The 22,869-nt window shown below is 44.5% G+C and overlaps 1 protein-coding gene across 1 annotated transcript; it reads right to left on the reverse strand.

The window, feature by feature from the left end:
- Positions 1-1,499: 1,499 nt before the first annotated feature.
- Positions 1,500-21,274, reverse strand: LOC114242520 (facilitated trehalose transporter Tret1). Its single transcript, XM_028173706.2, has 7 exons — positions 20,887-21,274; positions 10,882-11,087; positions 9,873-10,181; positions 3,993-4,125; positions 3,371-3,579; positions 2,869-3,057; positions 1,500-1,889 (listed from the first exon to the last, which is right to left on the reverse strand). The coding sequence occupies exons 1-7, from the start codon at positions 20,975-20,977 to the stop codon at positions 1,656-1,658; spliced, it is 1,371 nt and encodes a 456-aa protein (XP_028029507.2). The 5' UTR covers positions 20,978-21,274; the 3' UTR covers positions 1,500-1,655.
- Positions 21,275-22,869: the final 1,595 nt, after the last annotated feature.

Genomic DNA, 22,869 nt, shown 5'->3' on the forward strand with positions numbered 1-22,869 from the left:
GAAGTCAATCGTGAACATTTGTTGAGTACGTATTTCATTAGAAAAATTCGTATCCGGCTGGGATTCGAGCACCGGTGCATCGCTCAACACGAATGCACCGGACGTCTTATCCCTAAGGCCACGACGACTTCATACCTCGACTTCGACCTCATATACAATAATTCGCGTAGTAATCAGCTTACATCATTTTTTTGTAGAAATACGTAATCGAGTCATTAGTGAGACTTGATGATGGGATTAAGGCAACGATCATAATTTAACTTCAACTTTTTTTTTACGAAAATTTAGCCACCTCCCTCATTGCCGCATGAGGTGCAAGTTTCAATCATATTGCAGCTAATTCATCTTTTAAGCCGTCATTGATGATAATTATTGCATTCTTTACAGGAGAAGCTTTTTGACTCACGTCACCAAGGTCAATGAGCTTTCACATTTTTAAAACCTTTGTGCCCTCAACGTCTATATACACTTTGGAGTTAAATTAAAATTGCATATTTCTTCCTATTCGTACACTCTTGACAGAGTGGTCGTGGTCATGCATCAGTCGGATCCTGCGATACCGATGCTCTCGCGATGCGACGCCATGTGGCACGATGTTTCGCAGAGTGAGAGCAATCATTTATGTTGGAGTGAGTAACAGATTTTATGAGGTCGGTCCATCGTGTTGGAGATCGTCCGCATTGCATATATTGCCTTCCAAAGTCCGACTGCTAATTGTAAATATCGATCATCCACTCGAATGCTAAATATTAATCATGATCCAGGTCAACGATTTCCCTATCGCTCCGTCGGCAGTATTGAGCGATAAAAAATCCAATAAATCAAATCCACTCGACGTTCGTATTAAGAGCTCACGATATGCTGACATAATAACCGAGAATACGTTCATGACGTCACGGATATATGACCTGACGAATTTGTACTCCACCTAGTTTTACAGCATATGTATGATTGAAATCGCCTCCAACTAGAAATGTTCTTTTTTTATTTTATATTTTTTCTGATTTAAAGATTACAGGTGACCCGAAGGCCTTTCCAGTTTCACCAGGACAGGTGGGCGATCAAAGGCTCAGCCAGGAGGGGTGGGATTTGCTAACAGCTACCCGAGCGTTTCGGTTTGAGGGGTGGGGCAGCCGTTGTAACTATACTAAGACCATCGCAAAATGGGTGACGGCATTTACGTTGTAGGTGTCTATGGGCGCCAGTGACCACCTAACACCAGGTGGGCTGTGAGCTCATCCACCCTCATCAATAAAAAAAACATTCGTTAATCGGCGGATCTTCTCAGTGGGTCGCGATTCCGATCCGGCGGTAGATTCTGCGAAGCACTGCTCTTGCTAGGGCTAGTGTTAACAATTCTTTTAGGTTGAGCCCGTCAGCTCACCTACCGGTCGGTGCGGATTGGGAATAGTCCCTTACGCTACCAACGATTAGGTAGGGGGAAAAAACACGCAGAAAATCGGGAAAATAATAACCAAAATAATATAAAAAATGCAAAATAATAACAAAACCATATTTACTTATGATGCACTTAGATTAACAGCAAACCAAACTCCTCATCACACGAATGTTTGTCGTGTGAAAAAACCAACCTCGACCCAGCCCATAAGAGCGCTAACCACCACACCACCGTGCCAGTCGAAAAACAACTCTAATCACGCCGGCAAAGGTATCCTTTTAATTTGCTTCTCGATTTGTCTAACATTCAAACCATTCACGTTCGGACTAACGAACAAATTGTACACTGCACCATACAAGTTGACGCTTGCAAATATATAGAACAGGGTGTAGGCACCGACGTACTCTTCGATGTATGAAAAGGTGTACGCGTGCGCTAGTTTGATCAGTTGGAAATAAGCGAAAAGGATTCCTAGCAACGTCGCTTTTATCTGTAACAAAACACGAAAATGTTCAATTTGGGGTTACAATTATCCAGGATAATCCAGGATAATAATAAATCCAGGATGCTGACGTGTTTACCGATAGTTGAGGAATACTTTTTTTTTCCAAAATAATGTTATTTTTGGCATAATACTAGTACATTATAATTTTAATGTTTTTTGTGTTAACGAGTTAGGCGTTTTGGTGCAAACTGTAAGCCTGACATTGTATTGAATGGAATAAATAAACTAAATAAATAAACTAATACTTCATGTAAGTATACGAATTACTTAACAAACATAATATACAGTGGGTAGTCGTATTTTTTATTGTTAATTGTTTATATGGCTGGAAGAGTTCACGGCCCATCTGGTGTTATGTGGTTATTGGAGCCCATAGACATCTACAACGTAAATGCCGCCACCCACCTCGAGATATGAGTTCTAAGGTCTCAGTATAGTTACAACGGCTGCCTTGCCCTTCAAGCCGAAACGCATTACTGCTTCACGGCAGAAATAGGCAGGGCGGTGGTACCTACTTGTGCGGACTCACAAAAGATCCTACCACCAGTAAAAAGAGTCGTGTTACTAAATCCATATAAGTTTGAACGTCTTGATATTGTCATTAAGCGTTGCTCATGTTGACGCTCCACGTGCTTTCACGAAACCTCATGTCATGACAGTAATCACTGTTTTTAATTTGCAAGTGTAAATTATTCATTCAAACTACCAACTAAATTAGAATAACTAAAACGTTTGCTTGACCGATTATTACGCATGCTCTAATTTTTGGCCACTCGTTGAGTATCAAATTCTTAGGTATGGTAAATTTTCCCTAAACTTTGGCCCCATATGACGTCACATGACTTCACCAAACGCTGCAACTTTGATGGATAAGAACAGTGCGGTTTCAAGTTGAAACGTTCATTATAAGATTTTAGGCTCTCCGTTACAAAGACTGGATTAAATAAGGACTGTGAATTCTTACCTCAAAGTTAAGAGTCTGCGTTAGAACAATAATAGGTAATACCCAAGACATTCCGTAACCAAATAATAAAGTCGCGAGAGAAGCTATTGCCAGCCATTGATATGACGTCACTTCTAGGTCGACTTGGTTGTAAACTGCCAACACTCCAGACGCTAATGCCATTATCGCGTACCCAAGACTCAGAAGATACTGAAAATAATTTCATCGTAATAATTAATTTTATTGCGTAAAATTATATCGAGGGGTGAAATGTTGTTTGGGTTAAGCAATATTTTTGAAACTTTACATGAGAGCCATTTAAAGTTTAAAATTTTGGAAAAATATCGTGAATAAAAATTTCTTCAGCTGTTCGAATGGTGTCAACATAATTGAAGTTAAATAAAAACGTTGCTGCTAATTGATTGATGCTAATCTATACTAATCTACCTGCTAAGCTATGGCTGCCAGCCAGGCTGCCCAGTGTGCGGGGAGCCTTATAGAGGAATTATTCAAAATCACTTACTTTCATATCTAGAATTGTGACGCAGATTAAAGTCAGAAGACTTCCGGCGAGTAAGGCGCTGGTCACCAATACGCTTTGCGGATCATCGTACCCTTTCAGCTGGATCAGAGCCTTGCTTTGGTTCAGAAACACTATACTCCCACATAGGATCATAGTTGTGTACAGCACCAAACCAATTTTGATACTATCCCACCAGATTTTGTTGCGATCTGCAAATTCAATGGACCGTTGAAATTTAAGACGCTTAGTACTTAGTTGCTTTTGAAATTTTTACTTTATGACACAAGCTGTAAGGTCCTAGATGCAATGCATACTTTTAATTATGTATACGACACGCGAAATATGAAGAAAATCTATATTAATATATAAATCTACAGTGGTTTTTACGGATGTTCCGTTATAACTACTGAACCATGCATCCGATTGACTTGAAACTTGGTATCCATGTAGAAAATACATGTACTTAATGGATAGGCTAATATTTATATCAGTGTTGGACTCTCTATACCAGTTACGGGGGCGTTAATGATGAGAATCTTTGTGGGGGTGAGAGATAATAATGTTAATTTTAAATGCCCAGCGAAGCGGACGGGTATAGCTAGTACATTATAAAAGTATTTACAAATCATTCGTATAGTGATTCTTCCGTTAGCTCTTGCTCTGTCACTCTCTTCTCGAAGATCTTTGAGCTCTTTCATGACGTTTGGATTATCTTCATCTAATCCTCTTAGTTTTGCGATAAGAGCCGAAGCAGTCTGAAAAATGATTGATCAATCAATATTACTTTAATTCGTATTAAAGCTAAAATAAAATGTACTGTCAGATTAATTATAGCCAACAATAAGCCAATTGAAATTATTTAATGACAATTATTAAATGGGACTAATCTTTCATGGAATCCATGACAATAAGCTTAATTTTAAATAGACATTGTCCAATACCCAAAAATACTAAGCGTAACAATTCCATTACGGAAACTTTACAAAGGCCTTTTCGGTCATTGTTCGACGAATCCGCGACAAATTTTTCACATCTTGTATTGTCAGTGATTAAAGTTGAAGTTTGAAATTTAGGTGAACTGTTTTTGAGAAACGGCAAGCTAAGGGACTGTCTTGTTGATTCTCCTAATTCGTGAAACTTCATTTCCGTAGTAAGCAGTAATGCGTTCGTGAAACAGTAATCCACCAGTAACCACTTAACACCGGGTGGGCTGTGAGCTCGTCCACCTAAAAGTTATAGTGATCCCAAGCGCCTGTGTAGAAGCAATGCTAATGCTATTTCATTCTAAAATAGAATTAAATTTTTTAGTCATTTCCCATATATTCATTGATTTTCGGTTATTTGTAGACTGACTGAAAATTGTTTTTTTTTTTGGAAGGATAGATTCTATAGTTAATTCAATTGTATGTATAGCAGCAACTTACTGTATACCTACGTATAGTTGAGTTACGTGGTTATTGATGTCGAATTTCAGTTTTTCAGTTAATTCTAATTTTGTTAAATACGTCACATGGTAATAAGCCTTAATTATTTTTTTTGTAGCAAGGAAACCTAAAATGATCACCAACACGAAAAAGTATTCAATGAAAGTGAAACTACACTCCGGAAAGACACCAAACAAAGCCAGGCAAATGACAAACATTTAAACAAAGTTAGATAATCCCGAACCAGAACCCGAATCTGATTACGAAGTAGCTCAGGTCTTCTAGACCAACCAAGCGAGCTAAACAATGATACTTTAACGTCTTGATTTTGTACAGACGGAAAATCACCTCCATCAAAATTTCAGTAAGATAAATAATTTGACACCAACTACAGACATTCATCTTGTTAATGATCAGTCAGCTGTATAACAAACTGGTATAGAAACTTCTAAAATGTCTTGCAAAAGAAAAGAAATGTACGTAATTTATACATTTTGGAGTTCATTTTGAAAATAGAGAAGAAATTAATTCTTTTTTCTTCAACTAATTACATAAATTCCACTGATGAGTAATTTGGCTTTATCTTCGGCTGTGTGACATATAGCGATAAACTAATGAAACTATCACAATACTAGACAATTGATCTGTTTTGAAGGCCAATGCCAAACCCATTTTTTTAAGCGATTTTATGACCTGGTAACTAAGACCTTTCAACCATGTGATATTTTAATTTATATTCTTATGTTTATGAAAAATCATAATATGGAGTGAAATCAAATGTAATGAAGATGATTAATTTTAGACATTAATCAACTGTGATGAAATTAAATGAAATGAGATGAGATGATATGGGATGAAATATAATCTCAGTAAAATGGTGGTCATTTACTGAGACTGTCTTTCAGTGGACTTTTTGGAGGATCCCGAGAAGTGACGTCCAGCGGCTTTGTTTAATTTTCCCACATTTGTGCACTTTTACAGATATTAAACAGTTAATAAACCACCGCTATTAACCATTTAAACCTGAAGAAACACTAAATAGACAAAATAAAACCAATCACACAACTTCACTCCACGCGTTCACGCCAAAAAGTGCCCAAACACAAATAATTCATAATATAAGATTTAATAAAATAATAAAAGATTTATATTAAGTGGATATAGTAAATGGAGTTTGTAGATATATTGCATGATGCACAGCCTGAGTTTGACTGTCCGCTTAAGACCTACGAATAAACTCTCGATTGATTTGGGCCTTAGATCAGAATTACACTGCTATTTGTGACTTCCTATTTGCCATATCTAACATATACACTAGAGTTCCGTATTACGAAATTAAGCAAGGACACAAATTGCCATAGCACGGCTCACGAATTCCGGTCAATTTATCCCTTCAAACTGCAAGAGATGTAAACAGTGTCATTATTCAATAATACTTTCGACACGTCCAATTGTTGTTTCATTCGAGATGATAGCGAAATTGCTCGGACTGCATCGCTCAATTGTAATGAAGACAATTACATGCTTTAGAAACATCCGCGGCCCCACAAATAAAACTAGTGTATGCGTATGAAGAGAAGCCAATATATGTAGTTTAGATTCGAGAAAGAGTTACTGATTTTAAAAAAAACGTTATAACTGTTCACGACGCTGATATAATGACGCGTTTTAAAATGAATCAATTAATTGTATTATTTGTTGATCAGCAAAAAAATCTTAATTATTAGCTAGTAGTTGTGAATCCACATGTGTGGGCGAAAAGGAAAATTTTACATATTACGGGCGCATCGCAGTAATATTTAAGTATTTAGGATTAATTAATTTGTATGTATGTGTGGTGGTTATTGAATGATCTTTGTTTTTTCTATGATTAAAGGATTACTGGTTGCCCCTGAGGGCCTTTCCAGTTTCACTAGGACGGGGGGGGCCGAGTAAAGGCTCAACCGAGAGGAGTGGGATTTGCTAACAGCTGCCCGAGCACCTCCGAAGGAGACCCAACAACTAAAGAGCAACTGCTTTGCGAATGAATCTACTATCGGATCGGAATCGCGACCCACTGAGAAGATCCGGAGAGAAACTCAGCGGGCTGATGCATGGGTTAGGTTGCACGTCGACCTCTTTATCGAATTCGCCGAGCACTCTTACCGGTGTCCCTAAGCCTGCTCCTAGTGTTAGAGCTGAAGGCGTCTAATGCAAAGGTTATTGGATCTGATGGATCCGTAAGGACGTGTCTAGGGCTATTAACTGATCAGTTAGTTTATAGCTATACAAAGATATGCCAAGTTTGATATTGCGTTAGAGATGCATTAGTTACTTTCATAATAAAATGTTTTATCGTCTTGTGTCCTACTACACTTTAATATTGGACAATCAATTTGATATTGAGTAGATTTTTATTCCACAGAAGTGCGCTATTGGTGATCAAGCACCCAAGGGAACCTCCAAGGGACGAATCTAATGAAGTTTCAAAATCTATCTTTACATTTTAGAGTATTTAATGTATGTCGATAGATACCCCAACGTTTTTTATTTAAAAATAATCATTGGTTTGCTTTTACGGCGGCTTTGATATATTAAATAACTATCTGACCCAGCAGACTTCGTAGTGCCTCAATCGATAAATAAAAAGCTTCAACTTTTGTATAAAATAAACTTAAAACAAACAAAAGGAATCCGTCCGACGGCGGACACATCATAGGAAAAATAAAATTGTTATTTTTAGTTAATTCCGAGCATTTTCATATTTATCTGCCTTTTAAACCTTCTCTGGACTTCCACAAATAATTCAAGATCTAAATTAACCAAATCGGTTCAGCCGTTCTCGAGTTTTGGCGAGACTAACGAACAGCAATTCATTTTTATCTAAAAAGATAGATTACATGGGTCTTTTAAATAGTTCTACAACGAGATCCCACAAGGCGTTCGCTTATTATACCTTGTTATATTATGAGGTTTCGCTCCAAGCCGTCTGTGTCTCTCAATCAAATATCTTTTGTATGTAAAGAATGGGCTTTAGTCGTAAGAAAGAGTATCCTTTTGTCGTCTAAATGCGTCCATTGTCTGTTGTTGGTCTCATAGCTATTTTCATGACTTCTCAAAGGTTTTTTTGTAAACAGTGATAGAGAAATGATTTCAAATTAAACACGTGTTTTTAGTAATTTTTATATGAAAGAAACAATATAAATTTGACCCTAACTACTGTTTCATTGGGCTTGAATTTAATTACTTTTGATTTTTATCCAGTCTACACAACAAAACAATAATTTTGGAGTAATCATAAGTACATTCTACAATTACTGAGACTTGGAAAATAAACTATCTTTGACAAAGATGCTGACTTCAGCTGAAAATTGAACTCGGATCCTGTAGTGTCCTCTCCTCTTGATCAATGAAGTGAAATCGCTTGAGGTTATATGAGGTCATTATGTTCTACATTAAGTAGACCCCTATACCTTTTGACGACCCGAAACAAAAAAATACCAAAGCTAAAGGATACCGCTTTCCAAAAAACCACCGAAACAATACAGCAGGCGATCCTTTGATAAAAACCAGATTCTACACTTAATCTATTTCGAATAGAAGGGAAACAGCATAAAGACCTTTTGCAAAAACAATGGACTGATAATACTTTTTCAACTAGACATACAAAAGTACCTACGGCGTTAGGTACTTAAGCACGTAATGATAATAGTTTTTTTTTTCTTAATCACCACGAGTTCTGTGATAACGAAGTCTTTGTATAAATGATGATTAATAATAATAATAATAATTAAAAAAAACTTTATTGATTCAACTCATTTCTGCTGCTAAGAGATCTTTTGACTCAGTTTGAAATATGGACTGCCAATGCAACTAAGTTTAAATTGTATCTTAAAACTTTATAGTAGTATACGTCTTCAGGTATGCTTGGGTATTTACTATCTATCTGGTATATATCGATGCTTGAAAGGCAAACGTGACTAAGCGACAATAACTGCTTTGTACATAAATGATAGGCAATAACAATATTCGATGCGCAAAAAAAATATATTTCTAGGTCTATTAAAATCATTTCAATCCTACAGCTACTAGCTAGATTCTACTACAGCTAGATTCGTTAAAATAATTATTATTTTTCAGGTATTTCAACTTTAAATTTAGTCTACTGTAAAGTTCACGCATTGTCGCTTAGTCACGTTTGCCTTTCAAGCGTCCATATGTATTTATTTATAGGTGGATAAGTATTCATGTCAGTCTCGGGTTTCGATAACACAGGAAATCTTGATTTGGGCCCGGATAATCGTGCGTGACTTGTTCCCGGTTATTTCTTTTATATAATGAGTTCTTACTGCGATTTGATGAGTTCCCGGCGTTTCAGGGTGTTGCAAGCGCCGTGGTTCACGGTAGGACTATTCGCGACAATCAGTGACAGAAATATGGAAAACTCATTGAATGCAAAAATCGTTGTAAGAACCCGTTGAATAATAATGTTTATAATGTATATAATTATAGAGCCACGAAAGTTTAAAGTAAGGGCAAAAATTACATAAGACTAAGGAGGAATTCAGAGGTGACGAACTGATAAACTTAAAAACAATAGTTTTGACTACCCGGACGGATCACGAAATGGCAAAATAGCTGCAGCTGGTAAATATTGAAATAAAAAATCGCACCAGACATTGGTTTAATTTTCATTATAGCAAGCATCGAAAATGTCATCCAAATAAATTATGCTATCATTGGAAAAAGCATACCAAAATGCAAAGAAAAAAATACGCATTTTTGTGTCTGTTTAGGGCCATGCCTATTGTCTAAAATTGCATTAAAATACTGCGCTATTGTTAAGAGAAATCACCCACAATGTTATACATAGATGACTGCCAAAAGTACCACGTTTTCCCCGAAACAGTAGATCACGCGGGACTATTCCTTTTATTTATGTTACTTTGCGAACTTTGCACATTTATGTAGTATTATTTTCGAATCTGATTTATTATAGAATTATCCTGCTACTCATCGCCAGCCACGTCGCTTGTCGTTACTAGGAGTTTTAATATATCCTGTTTGGATGTGTGAATTAAACTTATTAAGTATCTTACCTCAAATTTCCTCTTCATCACCAAATAACTAGGAGACTCCAGTACGAACACCATCAATATAAACTGGAACATCACCAACGCCACCATAAAGAACATCCTCTCTTCGAGATTCATCACCAATCTCATCATGTATCCTGCTGCGGTCATCACCATCGTTGCACACATTGAGAAGCCTTTTGTTTTTAGCGATGATATTTCTTGGATGTATATTGGGCATACGGTGAATAAGCCTCCAGTGGCCATGCCGGCGATTATGTGTAGAATAATTGTGCTTGTGTCGTTTAGAAAGAACAAGGGTATTAAGGAAGCCTGTGGAATGAAATTTTTACACCACATCAAATTACCACAAGTGAAGATCTTTATCAGTAGAATTATGTGATTTTTAAACTAATTTCCTGTAGCTCAGTAACGTCCAAATCACAACAATACGAACATAAAAAAGATAATGAAAGAAAAAGAAGGAGTGTAAATGATAAATGCAGAGAAGTAAAAGAATAAGAAAAAAAGTATCTTCTAATTCGATTAAAAAACTCAGTTCATTAAAGAATGGCTTTTAGGACGCATTATGAACTCACGCGTTCATGGTTAATTGTAAACAAGATAATTGAGACCTCAAAAGACATGAAACTTTTGATGGGTCCACGCTATCTCCTCACATCATTTATGGAACCCACTTAACACCAGTCCATGAGCTCATTTTTTAAATTTATTTATTTATTGTTAACATTAAAGTAGAAACACAATCATAATTGGCGTCTGTGCTTGAACTAGGTGATAAAAGCTGTATCTCAAGCAGCAGTGCTCCTCGTACAAATAATAAAACAGCTTTACTTCAAATAGACAAAAATATAAATTCAATAGACAACAATTAAACTGAAATTCATGGATCGTATAAAAGTGACAATATGTGAGCTCCAAAATATAACAATTAACAAAAAATATAGAAATGAATGTATTCATTATAATAATAATATAATCATTATACGTAGCTCAAAAAAAATGTACTCACACCTTGAACCAAATTAATAATAAAAATTCCCATTTTCCTTCCATGTCTGTCGATGGTGTAACAAAACAGTGGACCGGCTATGGCTGCTGTGATCACTAGAGCAGTGGTACTCCAAGGTACGTGGTCTGTGTTGATGAAGTGCCCCGAATGGGCTGTGGAGGTCAAATTGGCGGTTTGAATGCCGTGAGTGAAGAATCCTAGGCTTGCTGAAACACATCAATAATATTTTATCAGTGCATCCCGTGCACGTTTATCAGTGCATTACTGGTGGTAGGACCTCTTGTGAGTCCGCGCGGGTAGGTACCACCACCTTGCCCATTTCTGCCGTGAAGCAGTAATGCGTTTCGGTTTGAAGGGTGGGGCAGCCGTTGTAACTATACTTGAGACCTTAGAACTTATATCTCAATGTGGGTGGCGCATATACGTTGTAGATGTCTATGGGCTCCAGCACTTCAGCAACCACTCAACACCAGGTGGGTTGTGAGCTCGTCCACGCATATAAGCAAAAAAAAAACCTGTCAAACGTGTCGATCTGGCTTTGTCTAATTCCGGATTGACTTATATAGTGCTTTGTTGTATGAAAATTGAAACGGTTAATATAAAAAATGAAATAAAATTGAGACACATACGATCAGACGTGACCATAATGTGTTGAATGAAATGAAATAATCTCAGTAAATTGGTGGAAATTTGCTGAGAGCTCAATAGACTGTTTTACTTCACAACAGATACGGTCACGGCGACCACGTTCACAGATCTATGCAATAATATAAACTAAAAATGTCCCCTGACCATAAAATAACCCCTGCTAACCCCTTTCAGACGGCAACTAACTCAAACGGGCTCCCAATAAATAAATAATTAATTGGGAACAAATCACGCACGGTCACCCGCCCCAAGTTAGGATTACCTCTATTGTGGGTACCTGATAAACATACTCATATACATTTAAATATATATATAAATAGATAACAAACACCCCACAAAGAGTAAACAAACGTTTTCATCACACAAAGCTTGCCCGATGCGAGAATCGAACCTACGACCCTAGGCGCAAAAGTCAGGGGCGCTAATCACGGCATCATCGAGTCGGTCAAACAATATTATTATCTATATATTAATACGTGAAGCAGAAACTTTGTACCCCTTTTTACGAAAATTGCGCGGACGGAGGAGTATGAAATTTCTCACACTTATTTATAGAGAATATAGAGAAGGAGTGCACAATGCTAATATTTATTTAAAATAATGCATAAAGGATACTTTAAATCAATAAAGAAAACATTACACACACTGCCATATATTTGACACAACACATACATAAAAATATACTCTTTGCTTACTGTCAATTTTTTTTTTTTTTTTTTTTTCCACAGGAGAAAATCGCCGGATCCCCACCCGCACGGCAGGTGGGGTATGTGGGAGTCGAACCTCACTAAAAACTCCTGCCGCTCACAGCCGGCGCCCTACCCCGGACCGGGTGGGAACCCAGTCGGAGTTATTGAGACGGCGGGACAGGGTTTACGCAGAGCACATTACATCCATCCCGCCGTCCCCCAGACGCCGGACCGGCGGCCGCCAGCAACATGACCGCCGGTTCCCTCGGTCGACGGGCCAAGAGCCCGATTGATAGCGCCGCGCTACACCTTCCCCCGGAGCGGTCGGGGGAACGCGACCTACCACGCCGCCCCACGCCTAAGCTCCTCCCCGCACAAAGCGGGTGGAGCCCGAAGCTCTTAGGGGGCCGGGTTACGGACGAGACCCCGGTCCCGACCCCCTGCTCGGCGGCGGCGGGTTTCTGCGTAGTGAGGAGAGCTTTGCCTCACTCGCCCCGCCGCCTCCTTCTGCGAGATGGTGCACTCGCAGAAGTCGAGCATAGCCTTCCAGGACTCGTCACCGCCAAGCATCGACGCCACGACGCCAGGCAGCGACAAGTCCGGTCCTATCTTTGCGACCAGGACACGGCGCTGCACCTCCCAAGCGGGGCAGACAGCGAGCGTATGCTCCGCCGTGTCCAGGTCGTGTCCACAATGGTGGCACCTCGTCGTCGGCTCAGCTCCTATCCGGTGCAGATACTTTCCGAAGCATCCGTGCCCAGTCAGCACCTGCACCAGACGGAAGGTGAGGCGTCCTCGGCCACGATTCACCCAGTCATCAAAGACTGGGTAAACCGCCTCAACGGTCCGTAGACCCCACGTGGGGTTGGCCAACCGCCTCGACCACGATTCGAGCACGGACCGCCGAGAATGGGCCTTCCGCGCCCGCAGCTCACTTTTGGAGGGACGCACCACGCCCAGAGCACGAAGCTCGCTGCGCCACCGATAGTCGGCAGCGAGCGACTCCGCCTCCAGCTCCCATGGCGGCGTCCCCGCCAACACACACGCCGCCTCGAAGGAGACGGTGCGATATCCACGGATGACCCTGATAGCAACGGTGCGCTGCGGCCGGCGCAGGAACCGAGCCATAGCGGCCCGGTTGCGTGGCTCAGCCCATACAGGCGCACCGTACAGGGCCATCGATCGCACCACCCCTGCGTAGAGGCGGCGCACAGCCTGATCCGGCCCCCCGATATTCGGGAGCAGTCGGCTCAAAGAACCGGCTGTCCTCATCAATCGGGGGACCAGCTCCGCAAAGTGAGCACGAAAAGCCCACCGGCTGTCCAACACGAGGCCGAGGTACCTCAACTGCACCCCGACCCCTATTCGGACGCCTCCAACCACGATGTGGGCGTCGACAGGTGGCGCTCTCCGTGGCCCGTGAAACCACAAGGCCTCGGATTTACTGAGCGCCACGTCGAGGCCCAGTCTCCTTATCCTCCCGACAACGAGGGCCACCCCCGCTGTGGCGAGACGGGCAGACTCTCTATAATCATCCCCCCGGGCCACGACCAACGTGTCGTCCGCGTAACAAATAACGCGGAGGCCCGGGAGGAGGGCACCCCTCAGCACCCAGTCGTACCCGATGTTCCACAAGAGGGGTCCGAGAACCGACCCCTGCGGAACACCCCGCACGACCGGAAAACGGTGAAGGGTCCCACCGTACCCGGTACATTCGACCGACCTGGCCTCCAAATAGGAGCCAACCAGCCGGCGGAGGTAGAGGGGCACTCCATGCCTCTCCAGTGCCCCCCCTATTACGGACCAGGGCAGGGTGTTAAATGCGTTGGCGATGTCAAGAGACACCGCCAGCGCCACCCCACCCCGTGAGACAGCCTCGTCCGAGAGGGCCCGCACCCGAAGTATTGCATCCACGGTCGAACGGCCCTCCCGGAAGCCGAACTGCTCCGCCGACAGGTCAGGTCCAACCCCGACCAGGTGCTGAACGATGCGGGCAGCCAGAATACGCTCCAGCAATTTTCCCGCCTCGTCCAGCAGTACGATAGGACGATACCCGGCGGCTGTATCCACCGGGCGCCCCTCCTTCCGCAACAACACAAGTCTGCCCGTCCGCCAGAGCAACGGGAACCGTCCCGACTCCAGGCAACTATTAAATAGCTCCAGGAGCCGGTCCCCTAGGGCATCGAGGGCCAAGGCCAGCACCCGGCCATGGACTCCGTCCGGGCCGGGGGCCGTGTCCTTTGCAGTCATCCTTACAACCGCCACACGGAGCTCTGCCCCAGTAATACGGGGCACCTCAGCAGGGGCTTCACCGTCGATGGCGTCCGACGGCTCACCCATAGCGGGGGGAACAAAACCCTCCCGCTCCTGCGGGAACAACGCCGAAACGATGTCCCGCAGCTGTTGAGGCTGGAGTCGCTCAGTCATAGGGGGGGCCCACGGGCGCAGCTTGCCGCGCACCAACCTGTACGGGCTCCCCCATGGATCCGCTTCGAGCGCCTCCAAGAGTCTCTCCATGTTCTGCTCCTTGGCCCGCCTGATGGCCAGCCGCAGGGCGTCCTTCGCAGCGCGATATTCGCCGTGCAGCCGGGTTTCCTCCTCCGCAAACGCGACGGGGTCGTCGCGCCGCAGGTGGCGGCGACGGCGGTGTCTAGCGCATTGGCGGCTCGCCCGAATGGAGACCGCACGCAGTCTCGCAATTTCAGGCGACCACCAGGGAGACTGCCGCCGTCCGCAATGCCGAGAGCCGACCCGGGGCATTGAGGCATCGCATATGCGGTGCATCGCGCCGCGGAACCATTCGGCCTCGGCCTCCACGTCGAAAGGGTGTGGGCGCGTGGGCGTCCACGCCGCCACCATAGAGGCCTCCACCAGGAGCTCCTTTTTCAGGAGCTTCAATGCCCACCTAGGGAATGACCGGGATGCACTCCGCGGGGGGTTAACCCCGCGAGCGCCTGCGGCCGGTGTTGGCGTGGGAGCGGAAAGATCGAACCGGATATACCGGTGATCTGACAACGATTCCGCCCCCACCACCACGCCCCAGCCGAGGATGCGCTGTGCGACGGACGAGCTCGCGAACGTCAAGTCCACAATAGACTCTCCTGTCCACCGCACGCATGTCGCGACTGAGCCCCTGTTAATGATACAGAGATCGGCCGCGACCGCCCACTCCTCCAACAGCCTACCACGAGCGTCCGTAGATGGGGAACCCCAAGCGACAGACTTCGCATTGAAGTCCCCCGCCAGTATCACGGAACGGGGAGAGAGGTGACGAGCGATCACCTCTAGCCCGTCCAGGAACCGCTCGAACTCGACGGTAGGCCGATTCGGAGAGAAGTACACCCCGATCACGACGGTATTTTCTAATTGTACCGCGACGATCCCGGGACCCCTGGTCACCATCGCCAGGGGGGAATCATCGCGGATCTTCTTATATGTATGGCCGCCAAGCCATCAACGTCCCCAAACCAGCAGTCGTCTGCTAGGGGAACGAAGTACGGCTCGGCGACCACAGCCACGTCAATTGACCACTCCGCCATAGTCTGGAGCAGCATGTCCTGAGCCCCGGCGGAGTGGTTCAAGTTTCCTTGGAGGAAGCGATAGGTGTGATCCATTAAGACTGGACCACATCCATCGCCCCCTCCCTTACTCCATTGTCCCCGCTATCGGGCGCGAACGCCTCAGCGTGGGCCAAAGTGCCGGCCGGTGCTCCCCCGGCCGACAGCTTCTTTTGGCGCCGCTTAGCTTGGCGGCGCCAATTTCTGATTGCGTTTTTGCCGGCTGGGGGGCATGCCTTGCCCCCGGTCCGGTGGTCAGCCCTGCGTCCGGCCGCCGCACACAATAAGCAATGCGGCGCAGCCGAGCACACGGCCGCCTTGTGTCCAGGCTGACCACAGCGGAAACACAGTCCGCTGCGGTCAACCGCACTTACGCACCTGGCGAGGCAGTGCCCAGTGCTGAAGCACTTTAAGCACCGCCAGGCGCGTGGTTCTAGCAGGCGCACGTGGGCTGCTATCCAGCCCACGCGCAACCTACCCGGATCCCCCAAAGGTCTCCCGGGCGGAGGAGCAGCCAGGGCGAAGGCCGCCTCCACCGGGCAACGTACCCACACGGAGCTGGCCCCGCTATAACCGGGACGCAGCTCGCCTACGGTTATATTCTGCAGGGCACAGTTGCCCTGGGAAGCGACGGCCGCCGCCACCTCATCCCTGGTGGTGCATTCGTCCAGGCCGGTCACTTTCAATTCGGCCATCTTGACCGGCCTATGCACCCGCACCTCCTCTTCAGGCAGGACCGCGCGGAGCCTTGCGGCCAGACGCTCTGCGATGCCGGGACTATCGGCACCGGAACACTCTAGCAGTTTGGCCCCATTGGCTGTCTGCCTAGAGCGGAGACCCTCCCCCGCCCCGATCTCATTCAGATCGACTGCCGCGCGCGCCCGAGCAATGACATCTCCGTATGTCATGCCCTTGGCTTTGGCAGCCGGCAGCAGCGTTAGGACCACTGCCGCCGACCGCGGCGCGCGCGGTGGCTTCTTTGTTTTCTTGTTTTTCTTTTTGGCGGCTACAGGCGCTCGACCCTGTTGGGGAGGAGCCTGAGCCGCCGTGGCCGCCGGCGCTTCACCCACTTGTGGAGATGCCAGTGGGACCTTCTTGGCACCCCGCCGGGCCACCACGTTCCACCCCTCGTCCATGTTGGATGGGGGCGGAGGCAGCGGACGGGGCTGGGGTGCTTGCGATGGGCGTTTCGCGTTGGCGCCGCCCCCCCGCTTTGTTCTATCCCGTCCCGGGCCCAACCTAGTGGCTGGAGTCCGTACGGGGGCGGGGTGGGCGGCTGGAGCACCCAACACTGCTGCATGTGCCGGTCGCCGTGCGTCAGCCGGGGCAATGAGTTGCGCCTCGAGGGCCGCCAGCCTGCCGTCCAGCCTTTCCAATACAACCTGGACGGTGCGAGTGATGACCTCGTCCAGGCTGAAGTTTCCAGCCAGCTCCCGTGGCCCCACGAGTGCCTGCTGCCTCTTGGTAGCGGTCATCTCCCTAGTGCGCGGCGATGGGAGACGTGGACGCTGCTCTGCCACGCGCGGTGGTGGCAGCACAGGCCAACTGTCGCCAGTCAGCGCTGGGGAACGGCGGCTCCGAGGGGCCCCAGTGATACACGACGTCGCCATCGGTACAGGAGCCGGAGGAGTCCGCAACCCAGTGGCCCGGGGTACCGCAGGTGACGCCGTCGCTGTCGCTGTCCTCTTCGAAGCAGCAGCCTCATCATCAGGCTGCTGTTGGGCTTGAAGTAGTGCTCGAAGCCTCGAATTTTCCGCCATCAGCTGTACCACCTGGTCATTGGCGGAAGCAACCGAAGGCAGAACCTTCGAGACCTGCGAGACCACCTCTCGCAGTTTACGGCCAGCGGCTTTGGTCTTAGTGCCGTTGGCCGCATATGATTTGACGGTCCTCATGGCCCTGTCTATGACCAAGGCAGGGTCCTGAAGGCCGCCTTCTTCCTCCTCTGTCGTTCGCCCGTCCAGTGAGGCGACAGACATCGACGCCGATGACTGCGCCGGTGACGGTGCGCCCCTCCTCCGGGCGGGTCTTCCTTTCGTGCTTACTGTCAATTGGGAAACTTTTGTTATTGTTTAAAGTCTGTGGTCGAATTGAAAATAGATTAATATTGTTTGTCTTTAATATTATTGATCTACAGTGCAGTTTTGGCGAATACTGTGATTATATTATCGAATTATAATAGTGTTTGACAATAGAATCTTAATAACGTTTAAACTTATAATTTCAATTAATTATAGTCGAATCTCGACTACTGCGGGGCCACTGGTAATTTCAAATAATTATAGTCGAATTTCGAGTATGTACCGGGGGACCACTAGTCTAATTCGAACGTCCTTCGATAACAATTGCTGCTGTCAGTTCAGTTCTCTTTGAACAAAACAACAAACCCAACTCGCCAATTGACTAAATCGATTTCATATTAACACGCTTTTATTAGCTTGATCGGTATCTATTTAATGGAATCATTCACCAACTTCTAAATTTCGGTTTGACTAAAAATTTTATTTGTTTTTTTACAACGTAAATGCCGTCCCCCACCTTGAGATATGAGTTCTGAGATTCTAGTTTTTACAGTACAACGACTGCCTCATCCTTCGAACCGAAACGCATTACTGCTTCACGGCAGAAATAGGTGGGGTAGGATAGGTACCTACCCGTGCGGACTCACAAGAGGTCCTACCACCAGTAATTGCGCAAATTATAATTTTGCGGCTTCGACTTTTTATTAAATGATGTTCTTCCTTCGCCGTGGAAGTCGATCGTGAACATTTGTTAAATGCGTATTTCATTAGTAAAATGTTACTTGCGGGACTTGAACACCGTTGCATCGCTAGATACGAATGCATCAGGCGTCTTATTATAACCTTTAGGCCACGACGACTTCAAGACTTCAAATTTTCAACTAAACTTGTGTATTTTGTTTGTATATTTAGAATTTAAGATGTGGATAGGACAAATTGACATGTTGTTTATGGAGAGATATACGGCAAAGAGAAGATCTTCCACCTGGCGGGTGATATCTGCTCGGTAGACCGACGGTCCTAATGTTGTTGTTCGGAACTTGTATATATGCGCATTATCTTGAAAATGTCGTAAGCGAGATTCAGGCATCTGTCAGTTATCTTGCCTTTTATGATGGCAACCCGCCACATTGTTATCACATGCAACACAGAGCGATCGACATTGTCGATTTATTTTTTGAAGGATGTTTTGTTTTCTGAATTTCATTATGTATGTATCAAAAAATGCAAATTCATATTTTTCAAAAAATGAATGAAAGGGAAAAAGTCCATGAATAAATTTTAATAATCTAACTTAAAATTCTTGTTTAAATTATTTGATTTATTATTGACAGAATTATTATTTAAAGATATGTGCTAATTCAATATGTGGTGGTAGCCATCATAGAACACGAGAAGTTTAAGCTATGCCGTGCCGGCAGACGAGCATACGTCCCACCTGATGGTGAGTGGTTACCGTCGCCCATGGACGTCAGCAATGCCAGGGGCAGAGCCAAGCCGCTGCCTACCGCTTAATACTCTCCACAAGCCTCGTTTGAAGAAGGACATAGCGCTCGGGAAACACCGTGGAGGGGAACTCATTTCAAACACGGATGGTGTGTGGCAAAAATGATCACTGGAAACGCACTGCGAATGAATGCCATTTAAATTTTTAAATTTGGAAAGAACATCGTTAGAAAAAGAAGAAAAAAAACAGTTAAATCAAATTGAGTAAACTTAATTGAAGTTCAATTAAAAAAATCAAACTGTTGATGTTAATATTAAACAAAACCAATCTTTAACTACAAAGACAAATGTAGCGTATTAAACGAAATGACGCTTAAACCAAACACCCTTTCACTCCTCGACAAGTTGTTTGACAGTAGCCTGAATCTCGCTTACGACATTTTCAAGATAAGCTTGCATATATGCAAGTTCCGGACATTCGGACCGTCGGTCAATCACGATTCTGCAGGATAGCCGTCGGAGCGCCATGGTTCCTTAGGAATGTGGATCTCCACGATGACCTGGAGCTCGACTCATTTAGTAAGTATCTACAGTCGGCATCGCTGCGCCATTTTGAGAAGGCGGCACGACATGAGAACCCTCTCATCGTAGCCGCTGGAAATTACATACCCGACCCAGTAGACCGAATGGTAAACCGTCGACGTCGCCCAAAGCACGTCATTACGGGTCCTCCTGATCCATTAACGGTGCTTTTAGGCACCACAAGCACCGGTCACCGTCCTCGTCGAACCCGTCGCTGGCGACGAAGGGCTCGACGAGCGAACTAACCCATAGACACAGCCCACTGAGTTTCTCGCCGGATCTTCTCAGTGGGTCGCGTTTCCGATCCGGTGGTAGATTCTGCAAAGCACTGCTCTTGCTAGGGTCAGTGTTAGCAACTCTCCGGTTGAGCCCCGCGAGCTCACCTACAAACGTTAGGGCGAAGCTGAAATAGCCTCTCAAGGCTATCAGCATAGGTAGGAAAAAAAAAAAAACATCGGACCGTCTTGTTCTGTGGAAGATCTTCCCTTAGTCGTTATCCCCATACATGCATATATATATATGGCCACCAAAACGCATACAAAAAAAAAACATTTAAATCGGTCCAGCTGTTTAGGAGGAGCTCAGTGACAAACACACGCACAGAAGAAATATATTTATAAAGATTTATGTCGCGCTTAATGAAGGAATACTCTACTTGTGAAAGACGATATGTGTAAGAGGGGAGTGAGCGAAGAAAGGGTATATAATAGAGTATGGAAGGAGGAAACATGTTGCGCCGACCCCAGGAGACATTTTTTTTTTATTGCTTTGATGGGTGAACGAGCTCACAGCCCACCTGATGTTAAGTGGTGGAGCCCATATACACCTACAACGTAAACTCCGCCACTCGCATTGAGACATGAGTTGTAAAGTCTCACTTTTTTAACAGTACAACGGGTGCCCCGTCTTCAAAACGAAACGCATTACTGCTTCACGGCAGAAATAGGCAGCGTGGCGGTACCTACCAATGCAGACTCACAAGACCTGACCGACTGACTGGGAGAAGGGCAGGAAAATGATGATGATGATGATGATGACTCTGCTTTCTTCCTTCGCACTCACCGATGAGGGCTATGACCACGCCGCGCCACACACTGCCACGTTCGACATCCTTGGTGATTACAACCCGATCACAACTAACCGTGTAAACCATTACGAGACGTGAATCCGATGTCAAAACTCACTAAGCACTGTTCCTTATAACTCTTTTCTTATTATTTTACTTTTATTTGCTTTGTTATGTTCTTATCTATCCGTTAAAATGACTAATTAACACGTGCATACATTAAATTCGACTTAACCTGACACCTTTTTAAGGTTGAATTTTGTTTGTGTTTACGATTTATGTGAAGAATGAGTTGATTTGATTAAGTTTTTTTTTTTTTGTGTTGTTTAATAACGCGGATGATAAAGGCGGTGAACGGTAAGGAGATTGCGACTGTCTGTGCAAAGAAGACGTGACCAAGAACGCGTTCTGTTGTAAATCGCTTAAGGATCGTTTGAGCTTACTTGCATGGTTACAATTAAAAATAATATTAGCTTTATTTTCTGGGTATTTTTTGTATATATCATATTTGAGTAGATTTCAAGTCATCCTGTTTTTTCTTAGATAGATGAACGAGCTCACGGCCCATAGACATCTACAACGTAAATTCCACCACCCGCATTGAGACATTGTAAGGTCTCACTTTTATACAGTACTAGCGACCCGCCCTCGCTTCGCTTCGGAAACATTAAAACACACATGAAACCAAAAAAATTAAATAAAAAAAAATTTAAAAAAAGTAGCCTATGTTCATCAGGGACAATGTCGGCTTCTAATGGAAAAAGAATTTTTCAAATCGGTCCAGTAGTGTCGGAGCCTATTCGAAACAAACAAACAAACAAATCTTTCCTCTTTATAATATTAGTATAGAAGTATAGACAACGGATGCCCCGCTCTTCAAACCGAAACGCATTACCGCTTCACGGCAGAAATAGGCAGCGTGGTGGTACCTACCAGTGCAGACTTACAAGACGTCCTACCATCAGTATCCTTTACAGATATAGGCAAGGTTCAGAGTTGATGACATCCTTCCGCTACTTAGGCAGGTCATCGTCTTCTATACTCTTCGTTGATCTGCATATCCTCGACTTAGCATACGGGTCTACTTAGTCGGGCACTCTTGTCAGACTGATTGTGGGTGGGTTTTTTTTTCCTACCTATGCTGATAGCCTTGAGAGGCTATTTCAGCTTCGCCCTAACGTGTGTAGGTGAGCTCACGGGGCTCAAACCGGAGTGTTTCTAACACTGACCCTAGCAAGAGCAGATCCGGCAAGAAACTCAGTGGGCTGTGTCTATGGGTTAATTCGCTCGTCGAGCCCTTCGTCGCAAGCGACGGGCTCGGCGAGGACGGTGAATACGCAGAAGCAATCGTAAAGTTCCCGATGTTTTCGAGGATTGCCTCCCCCGGCGATGCGCTTCCATATCTGACGGTCCGAAGCGTTTTGACTAAGCTGGACCATGGTACAATGGTGGCTTTCTTTTTTACGTCAGTCCAGCGAGTTGGTGATCGGCCGCGTGGTCTTTTGCTTTCGACCTGGCTTTGAACCATTAGTCTCGCCATTCCAGCCCTGTTTGGTAACCAGCTAAGTCCCACGCTAATTATCAACGGCTCTTATCATATGCTCCCACCATTCATCTTTAAACTGACATATTTTTTCCTCACAGCAAACATTTATTTATATGTATTTCAATTGAATATTCTAGATCATCAAAGTATCAAAAGTGACTTCTAACTCCATCCAATATTTATTGCACCGAGGTAACAGAAGTTCATACATTATGTCGTTCTAATCGGATTTTCAATCACCAGACTTAATAACGAATAGTCGTTAACCACCAATCAATTAGCCTTAATGAGTATCTATTTATATATTATAATTAATTAGAAGAGTACATATATTATTAAGTAAATTGAACGATTTTTTTTAAAACACGTGAAGGTTAGTATTCATATATTATGTATTTTACTATAGTATCCAGTCACCGTCCTCGTCGAACCC

The sequence above is a fragment of the Bombyx mandarina genome, chromosome 20, assembly GCF_030267445.1.
Source record: "Bombyx mandarina strain Sakado chromosome 20, ASM3026744v2".
NCBI lineage: Eukaryota > Metazoa > Arthropoda > Insecta > Lepidoptera > Bombycidae > Bombyx > Bombyx mandarina.